Raw genomic sequence first — 12,882 nt, forward strand, 5'->3', positions numbered from 1 at the left:
AAGCTGGAAATGATGATGTTCTCGAAAGTCTTGTTTGTTCACAAACCAAAATGATTACATTTTAAAGATTTCTTTATGTGGAGCAAAGAAACCAAGGAAATATTCACATTTAAGAAGCTAAAACAATCAGAAATCTTGTTTTAATCATGAAAAAAGCTTCAAACCGATTATCGATTATCAAAATAGTTGGCGATTAATTTAGTAATCGATTAATAAGCGATTCATCGATTAATCGTTTCAGCTCTATTGCCTTGTTTTATTTGTTTTTAAATGTCTTCATGATCTCAGTCTGACCTGCTTCAGTTGTACACGGCAGAGTTCTCACTCGGTTTGAGATGTTTGTGTCTGTGTAGAACACTTTGGCCAATTGTGTTAAAAAAGTGCTTTATAAATAAAGTTGGATTGGATTGCTTGCATGCATGCACGGTGAAAATCACATGCCATGTTCAGCAGATGCAGCTAATCAGTCTACATTCTATGTGTCTGGGTTGAGTCCAAACGTGTATTGGGGAGCTTGGCATTCAATAAGCTGCAGCTGTTAAGTGATGGCGAGTGTTCAGAATGGAAGTTAATGGATGCTCATGTGTGTGTGGACATCTTTTTTTTTTTTTTTTTTTTTTGAATGACAGATGAGATGTTCCTGTTTGGTTACCATCCCTAAACTCGATTATAACCTCGTCCTTTTACGTGTGTCCTTGTCCACAGAGGGCGGTCAGATCAACAACAATGTGGGTGCGGGCTCAAACATGGGCCAGCAGCACCCGTACCCTGCTCTCAGCCAGCTGGCTCACGTCTACGAGCAGCCGCAGCATCAGCAGCAACAGCATCATCAGCAGCAGCATCATCAGCAGCAGCAGCAGCAGCAGCAGCAGCATCATCAGCAGCAGTTTCAGCTTCAGCAACAGCAGCAGCTTCAAAATAGGGATCTTAATAAGTACGCCTCCCTGAAGGCTGTGGGTGAGTATCTGTCAAGCCTCTAAGTATCTTAACATTTTCATAGGTTTTTGGATGAAAAGGAACAGAGAACATTTTTTTTACAGTCTGAAAGACGCCATGTTCTTGAATATGTAACTGCTTTTAAAATCCAAGAATTTTTTTTTTTCACCACTTGATTCTTGGCTCGAGTATTTATTATTTATAGTTTGTTTGAAAGGGACAGTGCGTGTTAATGAACGCTTTCAAGAATGTAAACACACCAGATTATAGCCAAAGGCCAGTTTCCATCTGTTGTCCCTAAAGATGGTTAAAGTTAACAGAGGCAAAGATTAAAAAACATAGTATTATAACTCATTAGTACAGTTTTTCACTTGGGTTTTGAAATAGTTATACGTGGGACATTCTCTTAATATTACAGGTATAGGCCATTCCACAGTTTAGCACCCTGGACAGACAAGACCGTCTGACTGAAAGTGGTATAAATACAGCAATTCTAGCGGAGGCTTGTGTTTGTTTGAAGCTGTAGCTAGCTTTTTTGCAGATTATCAGAGCTATCAGTTTCTGTGACAGCTAACATAGCAATCCACTGTTGTTGCCTGACAAAAATCATTGCTAACAATTTTGTCAAAGTGCTCTGTTTGAGCTGTGTAGTGTTTGAGCAAAGGTGTTGTGATTGGTTAGTGTAACCCTTTTATTGATCCGCCTCAGGCATTTGACACTGTAGGTCATACACTTTTGATTAAAGCACTACTACAGATTTATCAAATAGAACATAGCGTGTCCAAATGACCGGTTCCACCTCCTCTTTTCTTAAGGTCTCTGAAGGAGTGCCACAAGGCTCAGTCTTAGGACCCATATTATTCTCTTACATAAATAACCTGTGCGACAACCTGTCAAACGCCATGTAACATTTTTATCCCAATGACAGGTTACTCTACAGCTGTAGTTCAGTCTCATCTGTGGCCACAAAACCAAATTCATGGTATTTTCACATACACAAAAAATACTCAAATATTAATAACATCTGCCCAAGGCAAAAAGTATAGAATTTGATTTTTGGAGCGGTGATAGTGGGCATGACTAGAGGTGTCCATGAGAAATTTGGTAATGATTGATAAATGTTTTTGGACATTACGCTAGGCATCATAATTTGGTTGTTGTTTATTCAGTGACTGTCTTTGCTGTGTAAGTAAAAGTAGTGAGGTGTGGCTGGGCCACAAACTGTGTATTTGAGGTTCTTGCATTGTGTGCAATTGTTCCTTCTACAGATCACAAACATCCCTTTTTATACAGATGCTATTTTGTATTTCTTCCACATTGATTCATACAAAAAAAAACCCCCCACTAAATTATAAATGTGGGTCAGAAAAGACAACAGATCATCCCCACCCTCTCCCCAGCAAAAGGAAGTTTCCCTCTTTTTTTCTCCACCCCACCCCCCCCCCCCCCCTTACCCTCCCTCTTGAATAATTGATGTACAGTCCCTGAAGGTTTTATGATCCAGACAGCAGTGGATTTCTCACTGGTTTCCAGATACGACGCCGCTGAGCTCCAGCAGTTACATGGGGCTGATCTGACAGGTGTTATTGATCACCAAACTGGGCCTGGTGTAAAACAGACACAGCCTGCTTATCAAGCTGTTTGGCAGCTCGATGCATGCCGCCACATCCAATGAGGTCATTTGCCTGTGCAGCTGCTTCGGATTTTACCTCACCGTGCTCATATGTTATTGGCAGTGGCATCACTATTTCATAACCTGAATTAATGTGAGACTGACTTGTGAATTTTTCAGTGTGTGCGTCTCGTCCGTCGGCTTGTTTACGCTAGGCAGGTGTAGCGGCGCGCTCCTCAGGATTCAGCCCACTCACACTCAATATTACCTAGTAACGGTGAGATAAGCAGCAGCAAATTGCTATTTGTCCGCATTTGTGCTCTTTACTAGGAGAGGGATCAGCCGTAGATTGTGCTTTGGCAAGCCTGTTTATGCCCGACCAAAGAGCGGAAAATTAAAACATTATATTAATGTAGGTGTAAACGTACACAACACAACACTGCACCTCGCTCATCTGTTGACACGCCGCAGTAATAGACTGTGCTCGTTTATGCTGAGTACTGCTTTGTGCCCCCGAAAGCAGGGAGACGTTGTGTAATTACAGGAGGACATTTATATAACTGCGCCGAAAAAAAAAGAAGAAAACAGATGGAAACGGATGAATTGTAAAGTGACAAGTGGCCGCATCATTCATGAGCCCAAAGGGAAACCAAAACGGTGATTAACGCAGTCATCCTGAACCCCGGACGTCTTCATTGTTTGGTGGTGTATTTTTTTAACATTTTTCCCCTGACAATTTGTCCAAACATAGATCTCAGAGAGTGGATGGATATATTCTCAGCAGAGCTACACCTGTGTTTGATTCGGCAAAATTGTTCAGCTTTGTAAGAATGTCAGTGGAAGATGTCCCGATTTGACTCTCTCGGGACCTTAGAGCAAAAAATATATATTTTCTCAACGTCTTCAGCAAAGAGTGAAGGAATCCGTGATTTGCCGAGATGTTAATTTCTCCACTGACAGTTTGAGCACGGTCTCCACTGTTTCTCAAACTCTCTGATGAAAGGCGTATGTTGTTCCTTCATCTAACATGGGGGGGGGGGGGGGGTTGTTCTTACATTACTAGTTGTTTTTTAAATTATTAATACAAACAGAGACACCCAGCTCTCCTTACAACTCCAACAATGTTCACCGTGTACACTGTGCTGACATAAATAAGCATAAAAGGTCTAAAATGCTGCAGTACTGTATGCTTTATCCTTAAATCCACACCATTTCCACTCTTTATATGCAAAAAATGACTGTTACAGTATGTTTGATTTACAATGAAGCACAGATTTTTCTCTTTGCAAAGACTAAATTGAGTCCAAGCTCTGGTGTAGAGATTGCGGTCAAACCTTGCCGCACATGTCTGTCAATATTCCCCTCGATCCTCCACTTCAGCTCCTTTTGAGGACACTTGTGCGTCTTCATACCTGAATTGGCCCTCGTCCTCTCTTCTCCACCTCTCCTGGACAATTTCCCCCCTCCTCCAATTGGCTCTTCTAATCTTGCTGTTTTCTCTGTTTCATTATGTCCCTCCCTCTCCATCTGCCTCATTTCCACTCACCTCTCACCCCGCTTTATCCTTCACTCATATTTCCACCTTTGCCGTCACCTCACCTTATTTATTTTTGCCTTACACACACACACAGAGAATCCATCACATCTATATCACTCCTTAAAGAATTGCTGGGGCACTAATCTTGATCCGCCTGAATAGGGGCTCATATTTGATTCCATTTCTGTAATTGAAGGAAGGCGCCCACCCCCCTCCACCCTCCGCGGGCTCACACTTGACTGACAGATTTCCATTCCACAAGTGGTATTCAAAGAGGCATCTATGAAATGATTGGAAACCTGTTCTTAGATATACATCACATAAGCCTGGATTCCAGGAGGCAAAGGGCCATTACTGTGGCTCCAATGATAGGATTGTCACTCATAAGCTGTGAAAAAGATGTTGTTGGGGGGTTGAGGAGGGCAGACGGAGTGAGGACAAGGAATAAAAGACAGCAAACAACCAAAATGCCAGCAGTGTCTCTTTTTGAAAGTCGCCTTTTGGTGAGCTCTGTTAATCTAGAGCAACATAAATGACTTTGCCTTTCTTTTCTTCCCCTCTGCTACATCGTCTGGCCTTTTCACCGTCTGTTGACCCCCAAGAGGAATAGCACCGCGCCTAAGATCAACACCATTTTCTGAAGTGCCTTTTTTCCCCCCTTTTCTTTAATTGCCTCTGCCACTTTCCCAATGGTCTACTGTCCGACAGCTAAGCCACACTTCTGTCAATCAATAACCATCTCCCACCGTCCCCCTGTGCATCCATATAAGGTCACTTTATCGAATTCTAACTCTGACCAAAGCAAAAACCAACTAATAATGGTCCCTGGATGCAGACCTGTAACTCAGCCTTAGCGAACAAATGACCAATTATAGACCACATCCATTACAATCTGCTCTGCAACCCGAAAGGGAAGAACTTCTTACTTCGTTTCCTATAGACTTGCTAAAAGTTAGTTTTTTTCGTTCAAGATCAACAAAGATCCTGTAATAAAATGGATTTCACACTACACATCTTTCGAAGTTGTGAGTAGAATGTAAAGTGTATAAAAGTCAGAAAAACATTAGAAATAGTTGATAAAAACCAGACTTGGTTCCTTGTCTACACTGAACTTTTCTGGTAGCAGTTCTGTCTTCTGGTGAACTGGTGTTGTGTTCCTGTGTAGGTTTCAGTCACCATCACCGCAACCTGGTCTCTTATTGGCTAGACTCGTCAATGCTAGCCATTTAGACGGAATAGTTGGACTAGATTTGTCTAGTTTGACTAAATATGTCTGGAAATCCATAGTCGCAGCCTGCAGCGTGAATAGGATGCATCTCAATGTCCAATCTTTAAACTGAGATGACATCTGAGCTGTGGATATGGGTGTGAATACTAGGATTGTTCTTCCTATACATCCTATTTTAACTAATTTACTGCTTTTATGCATTGTGGAATAAATGAAAATTTGGATCTGAGGGGGACATAAACGATGTCTAGATGGTAGAAGTTTGAATGAAGAGGCAAATTGCTGTGCGGTCACAGATAATGTCTGTCTTTGTAAAAATGTTCTCCATATTTGGTAGAGTAATCCCAAGTAGCTCACTGGCAGTTGTGACCATCTTTCTGATGGGACTGTCATTTTCCCTGCCTCAGCTGCGTTACCAAACCAGCAGATGACAAAGTAGGTTCAAACACTTGAGGACTTGCATAAAAACAACAAACCAGTATATTTACAGCCTTCAGACAGTGTCAAAACAACACCCAAATTCGGTCTAATTATACTTTTAGCCAATATCGTTCCAAAAATCACCTAAAACAACACATTTCCAAGAAGTAACCATTCAGACCCTTACGTTTCCTCCTATGTAGGAGACTTAACAAAACAAAGAGAGTATCGCTGAGATGTTAACAATATGATAAGGTATGTACAGTATATGGTACAGCTACAGTAAATTGTAATAAATAACGTTCCTAGAGTAGAATTCACCCTGATCTCCTACCAATGTCTGTGGACAATTTCCTGTCAATCCACTGAATACGTATGGGGCTGATTCAAAGTCGACCAAACTCGTTCAATAGCCCAAGAGACCAGCATTGTCATTCGCAGAGCAGAGGCTGCTGTGGTGGCTAAAATGTCAGCATTCCCCCAGCATTTTACGACAGAGCTCAAACCGTTTGCAGCTTCATCTCTACAGAAGCCCATCACCATGTGCCAACATTTGATTTCCATTCCGCTACCGGGGAATAAAAGACATAACTTCACATTCACAATGTGAGAAAAGTAACATTTACTTCATTGCAAGACAAAAATAAAATTTGACTGAAACCCAGAATAATGAATGTTTTTGTGCGCCTGGCTAATTAGACGGTTGATTCACACAGTGAAAACCTCTCAAGGATAAATCAGGTCTTTAATATGGCAAAAAAAAGAACTGTATTGACAGCTTTAAACGGTCTTAAAATAGTTAACCCTGCATTACCTTGTTAGAAGACAAACCTGATAAAGCTTAATAAAAAGCAGATTGACTTACTGCTCTGGCTTTAATACGATCCATACATCATTAATGCTGGGAGACTTTAGAAAAGCAGTTTTTTATTTCCCATGATCTATAATGTGCGAGTGTCAGTGGGGTGCTGGCCTTTCTCAGGCAGAGGCATGCAGAGCCCATACTGCGTAACAGCAGTGTTTTCCATTTCCACTCACGTACACCACTGGATGTGTGCACTGTTGAGCTGACTGCCGCCGGATTGATTCACCTGTCGCCTGAGCAAGTTTGATCCCCGGGGGGCGGTCTAGCTGCATCTCAGTGGGTGAGACACTGCTCCCCAACCCACCTTCACTCACCCCCCTCGCTTCTCTTCCTGTTATCAGACTCCCAAAGTGGATTTATAGTTACTGTGGCGAGGCAAATTCGCTGATTGCGTTCAGTGTCCGCTGTGTAACATTTGGGATGGGTTTGTTGGTAGAAATTGAATAAACTACCCCGTACGTATGTTTGTATGTGGGTATGATAGCTTTAAAAATACAAAATACTTAGTTTTTGTATCCTGAACATAAGCGTTTAATATGTACAGCACTATGGAGACCAAAGGCAAAGTCCATCATAGTTTCCTGACTAAAGGCCCTGGTATACTTCATAACACATGCCTCGCGCACCGAAACGCCCTGGTATGCTCACGTCAGGGTTCTGTAGTATCTGACTTCACCACTGCGTGGCGGTACAAGTCTGGACGCAAAGAATAGTTAGCATTCCTACCAAAGAAGAAGAGAACGATGCTACAGCTCCCTCTGACACGTCCTGTTCGAGTTGCTCACAGCTGAAAGGCTCCCTCGGGGGCAGGGGAGTCGGGGTGTCGGCCAGTTCGAGGGTTGCCAGGTCGAGGCTTGGATGACTCTCCTTGGCGACTTCTTCTTTTGTTGTCGGAATGTTTTTTTCTGCTTGGTGAGCGGGGCTTAATATTCCAAATTCATGTTAGCACATGCTCTGTCCACGCACACCCAATGACCACACAATGCCCGCGGTTCCAAAATCTGGGCTGGGTTTAAGGAGTCCTCCATTCTGCAGTTTCACCATCAGATGTCACTAATTCTAACAAATAACCTTTACGTTTGGACCCACAAACACAGCAGATATAGTAAGGTATGCTTTGAGCAACTCATAGAGATAAATGTGTAGGTATCTGGGTGGCACGTTTGGTGGTATGTCCCTCACGCCAAGAGGGCTTATGGCTCGAATCCTCCTCAGAGTCTTCTCCAGGACGTCAGGTTTCCTTTCACAGTCCAAAGACTGTGGTTGGGGTGAGGTAAATCGTAAACTATGAATTTCTCAGTTGTAAATATTGTTTTTTTCCCCCTTCACATACTTTCTCCAAGATAAGATGTCTTTTTGTCATAGCAAACATATGCCCACTACACTGTGATCAGGAGGAAGGATGAGAGGTGGTGGAGGAGACATTCTGGGCTCCCTCTCTTTTGATTCCTCTCCTCCGGTGGCCTCTCTGTGTGCAGTCGTTTTACAACCTGCTTTGTCAGTTTGATGAGGGAAGGCTGACTAACAAAGATAAAGTATATGGGGATTGTTACATGACCTTTTCAGACTGTGGGTGTAAAGGATGAAATGATTTCTGTCCAAACTTCTCCCCGTGTGCGTGTCTCGGTTTTTGTAGCTGATCTGCAAACTGCTGAAAGTCTTATTTTATGAGTCACACTCTAAACCGTTTTATTTTCCTGTAGCACAAACAGAGGGAATGAGAATACTGTGGTTGTTGTTTTTTGCAAACCGACAAGTCTGAAAACACATTTTAATAATTACAATTTCAGCTGTGCTCCTTCACGTCCACCTAACATTTCCATCACCTCTCTGTTTCCTCTCTCAGCTGCCAAGTACAACGGCGAACTCTACACCAAGCGTCGCCTGATGGTGGAGCTGCCGACAAAGGGCGGACTTCCTCTACAACCGATGGGCAACTCCAGACCCCCGATGGGCACCATGTCGTCGATGACTCCTGCGATGACTTCCAACCCGATGGCTTCGAATCACATGACCTCCAACCACATGAACCACACCATCACCCAGATGACTTCCATGACCCCAATGACCTCCATGACACCCATGACATCCCTCGCTCCGATGACCTCCATGACCCCTATGACTTCTCTGGGTCCATTGACTCCAGAGCCAGTGGCCACCTATGTCACAGAGATGCCCAGCATCTCCTCCGTCTCGACCCTTCCAACAGAACGGCACATAGCAGGCGGCGGAGGAGGAGGAGGCGGCGGACTTAAGCCAAACGGCCAGAAACCCAAAGTCGCCTATGGCAACGTTAGCCACAGCTCTCACATCTCTCACCCTCACGCTCACAGTCATAGTAGCAAGCCACCAGGACTTGGGGCCACCTCCTTGGCACACATGGCAGGGACCATGCCAGGTGGAACATCCTTGGGTATCTCCAGGGCTGCTGAGACCTCCGTTATTGGCTCCAGCTCAGCGACAATGGGCCGCCCACTGGTGTACAGTTCCAACACAATTGCGACTGGGCACGGGATGGGGCTGGGGCTGAAGGGCTGGGACGGGACTGAGACGGTGGGTCGGAGGAAGACCTACGGGCACAAGAGGCCTCAGTGTACCGTGCTGGAGCCAAACCAGCTCCACAGCAGCAGGGGTCAAAGCCACAGCCAACACTTCCTCCCCACACAGCCCTACTTTGTGACCAACAGCAAGACAGAGGTGACTGTGTGAGAACGAGAGAGAGAGAGCGAGTGGGAGAGAGAGCGAGAGGACGAAAGGGAGGAAATGGCAAAGGGAAAGGATGCATGTGAAGTGGCGTTCAAACGGTTTACAGATCCTCGTATGCGTTTGTGTGACGAAAGTGAAGCGTGAAGTGACAGAGAGACACTGCGTCTGAGTGCTCCTCATTTCACAACCTGCAGAGTTGACCGATCAAATCGCCGAGCGGACCTTTGAGGACGGCGTCCAGGATGGTTTTGACTATCGTTGTCTCATGGATAATAATACTCACGATATCTGAGCATTAAGGACGCTGACGCGGGAACCTGCTGGTAATAAAACGATTGGCTTATACTGTACGAAGCAAACCTGGGAAGCAATATCAAAAGGATCGAGTACCGAAGCATCTTGGTGGAAAGAAGAACTACGACAGGTTTGCCCACAAACCTCATCAGCGTCGACCGGCTTGAAAGGGAATAACCATTCCCTCATAATTCAGTCCAGAGACCGACTGAGACAGACACACATGCTGGGCTTTGGAATGCAGACAGACAGACAGACATGCAGGAGGCTTTGTGACTGTGGCTATTCAGAAGCGCCCTCATAAGCTCTGCGGCTGAAGGTCGCCCTCTTTTTTTTTTTCCCCCAACAGAGAATGGACGCTGTCGCTCTGGCATTGTTCTGTTCCGATCTCGTCTGTGTGGAGACAGCTGGCCCGAGAGGAGGGGGATAAGGAGGCAGCGAGGGCGGCATCTGGACGGTGCCGCTGCTCGCAGAGGCTCACGCACGTTCACACATACACGCAGATATATGAGTATACTGTAGCAACACAAATGTCAACTCAACAACTGTACGGTGGTAGCACTTTACAGTACAGTAACAATATGGGAATAACAGTTAATATTATGGTAATCTTATTTCCTGATGATGCTGAGAAAATCCAACTTTATAATATAGTAATTTGTAAACTCCAATACGATCTATTAATCTAATAATAATTATTAATAATAATAAATAAAATCTAATAATGATTATTAATTGATTACTAAATTGCCCGTCAACTACTTTGACAATCCATTGAGTGTTTTTACAGAATTAAAACAAAAGTTTTCTGATTCTTCAGCTTCTTAAATGTGAATATTTTCTGGTTTCTTTGCTCTATGACAAAGAAATCATTACAACAGTTTTTGGTTGAGATTTGGTTGAATCTTATTAACCCTTAGAACAAAGAGCATTAGGATGCTTTTTTTCTAATATGATGTTAAAACAGATACAGAGGCTGTAAGAATGTGTTTTATTCCATTTTCACCAATTATATAAACATACCTGAGCAAAAAATACAAAAATTTCATTAAAAAAATCTAATTGAATTTGTGAAATTTGGCAATGTGTCACAACTCGAACTTGGCTTGGCCCGTTTTTTATGAACAAAAATACAAGAAAATGGTCTATTTTGTGACTTCTGCACTTGTCTGCGATATAAAATGAAGCATAACTTTCACTCAACGACACTTAAGAAGACAAAAAAACATGATATAACTCGAAATAAGGAACTGTGTATTATTCCCACTGCAATTTACCATGGGACTAATGGTTACCGCACTACTTTCATTACCATAATATTATCCTATATATTCACCATGTTGTTACTGTAACGTAAAGTGTTGTATGTAAACTATGGTAACTAGCATATTTTATTATAAGTGGACCAAATGTAAGCTTTGGCTTCTCAACATTTCATTTCCTGCACACCATTTGCACAAATAATGGGATATTTCTATAGTTTTTAGAAGTAAACAAAAAGAAAAGAAGAAGCAAGGAATCATTGTTAAAAAAATAAACAAAAATTGGGTATAATTCACAACCAGTAGAAGGTAGAAAAATAACTATTTATTCTGGGTTACGTTACTCACTTATTTGCTACTTTTTTAATGATGCATTTACTCTCACCTGCAGCCACTGGTGTTATGTTAATACACATTATGGTTTGATTGCTTTCACCAAATCTATTAAAAATGCAGTTATTTATAAAGAAATTTATGTGCAAACGTCGACGATGACAGGCGACGACGGTCGATTTTAAGGCCTGTAAATATAAAAAAAAGAGGAAGAAGCGCACACAGCGACTGTCACACATAAAACAAGTGAGCCGGCTGAGCGTCAGACAGATAAGGGAGGGTCGACAGACCCCCCCGCTGCGTCACATGACTGGATACCTGAGTCCAAACTGAAGCCAGTGACGGGGGAGATTTGAGTCTTTGGAGTATTAAAAACGTGTCACCTGTCCACACACACACACACACACACACATTACAAGCTGATCCTGCTTCCTGTCTGATCACACGGTGCCGAGCGGGGCAGGCGAGACGGGGAGTCGGTTACTGTTACTGCGTCTGTTGTACATGAAAGACTGTGAAACTCCAGACCATGGCCCTTTGTAGCGATAACTGATAATATGCTTTTAATATCTATATATATATATATATATAAATATATAAATATACATAGCCTTTTCTTGCTTAAGCTCTTTCTTTTCACGCTTCTCGTCCTCCACGTCTCTTTTACCCCCCGCCCCCCCCCCCCCACGTCTGAATGAAATATGTGAGAGAAACAATAAAGGGGCTTTGATGAAGCGTCGCTGTGATAGTGGAGTGCAGTCACGATAAGACAGTGAAGAATAATAATAATTCAACCCCCCCCCCAACACCCGACACCCCAACCTTTGGAGGCATGATTGGTTTTGTCGCTATTGTTCTAACAGGAAATATGAGTGATTGATTCTGTGTGCGCTGAAATGTAATTTAGTTTGCAATTTTTTTTTTTTTGTACCCGTCTGTTTGAGAAAGAGAGAGAGAGATAAATTATTGTCTCTGAGGCAAATTTCTTTTAGATATAAATTGTACTTACAATCCTACGGAAGGAGAAAAAATATTTGAGTTCTGGGAATAAACTCAGAATTCTGAATTTAAAACTGAGAATTTTGACTTTAAACTCAGAATTCTAAGTCAAAATTCTGACTTAAACTCAGAATTCTGACTTTATTCTAAGAATTCTGCCTTAAACTCAGAATTCTGAATTTATTCTAAGAAATCTGACTTTAAACTCAGAATTATAAGTCAAAATTCTGACTTTAAATTAAGAATTCTTACTTTAATCTAAACATTTCTGCGTTTAAAGTCAGAACTCCAACATTGTTTTCCTGTGTGGCTCTAATCCTCTTCCGTCCAATCCTTTTCTCGACAGCCGGTTGTTGTTTTTCTGTTAGCGACAGAGTTGAGGAGCAGGTCAATGTTTGCTCAGGAAGTGCATTATTATCAGACCCAATTGACTTAATTCAGCAAAGCATGAACGTGGAGATATGAACCCGATTTGTTGCCCTTCCTTAAAGCCCATTCAAGTCCATAAAAGCAGACAGTGGAACAATTGGTAAGCAGGCAAAAGGCAGTGGAAAACAACAACAAAAAGGACGGCCTTATCCGTCACTAGAACAGCTCAAATAAACCTGATAGAAAGCAGAGAATTGGTTGCGCTGTCTGGGTCACGGCTGACAGGGTCAGGGCTGCAGATGAGTGGTTTCAGGAGGCAGT

General features: G+C 42.7%; 1 protein-coding gene across 1 annotated transcript in view; it reads left to right on the plus strand.

The window, feature by feature from the left end:
• Positions 1-9,307, plus strand: part of shisa9a (shisa family member 9a) — a gene marked incomplete at both ends in the record, with an annotated part of 43,370 nt that extends 34,063 nt beyond the window's left edge. The window contains 2 exons of the mRNA XM_083903629.1: positions 706-957; positions 8,445-9,307. Coding sequence (XP_083759755.1) covers positions 706-957; positions 8,445-9,307 — 1,115 coding nt within the window. The remainder of the gene's footprint in view (positions 1-705; positions 958-8,444) is intronic.
• Between the last annotated feature and the right edge of the window lie 3,575 nt (positions 9,308-12,882).

The sequence above is a fragment of the Microchirus variegatus genome, assembly GCF_963457635.1.
Source record: "Microchirus variegatus genome assembly, chromosome: 17".
In the NCBI taxonomy this organism is placed as follows: Eukaryota; Metazoa; Chordata; class Actinopteri; order Pleuronectiformes; family Soleidae; genus Microchirus; species Microchirus variegatus.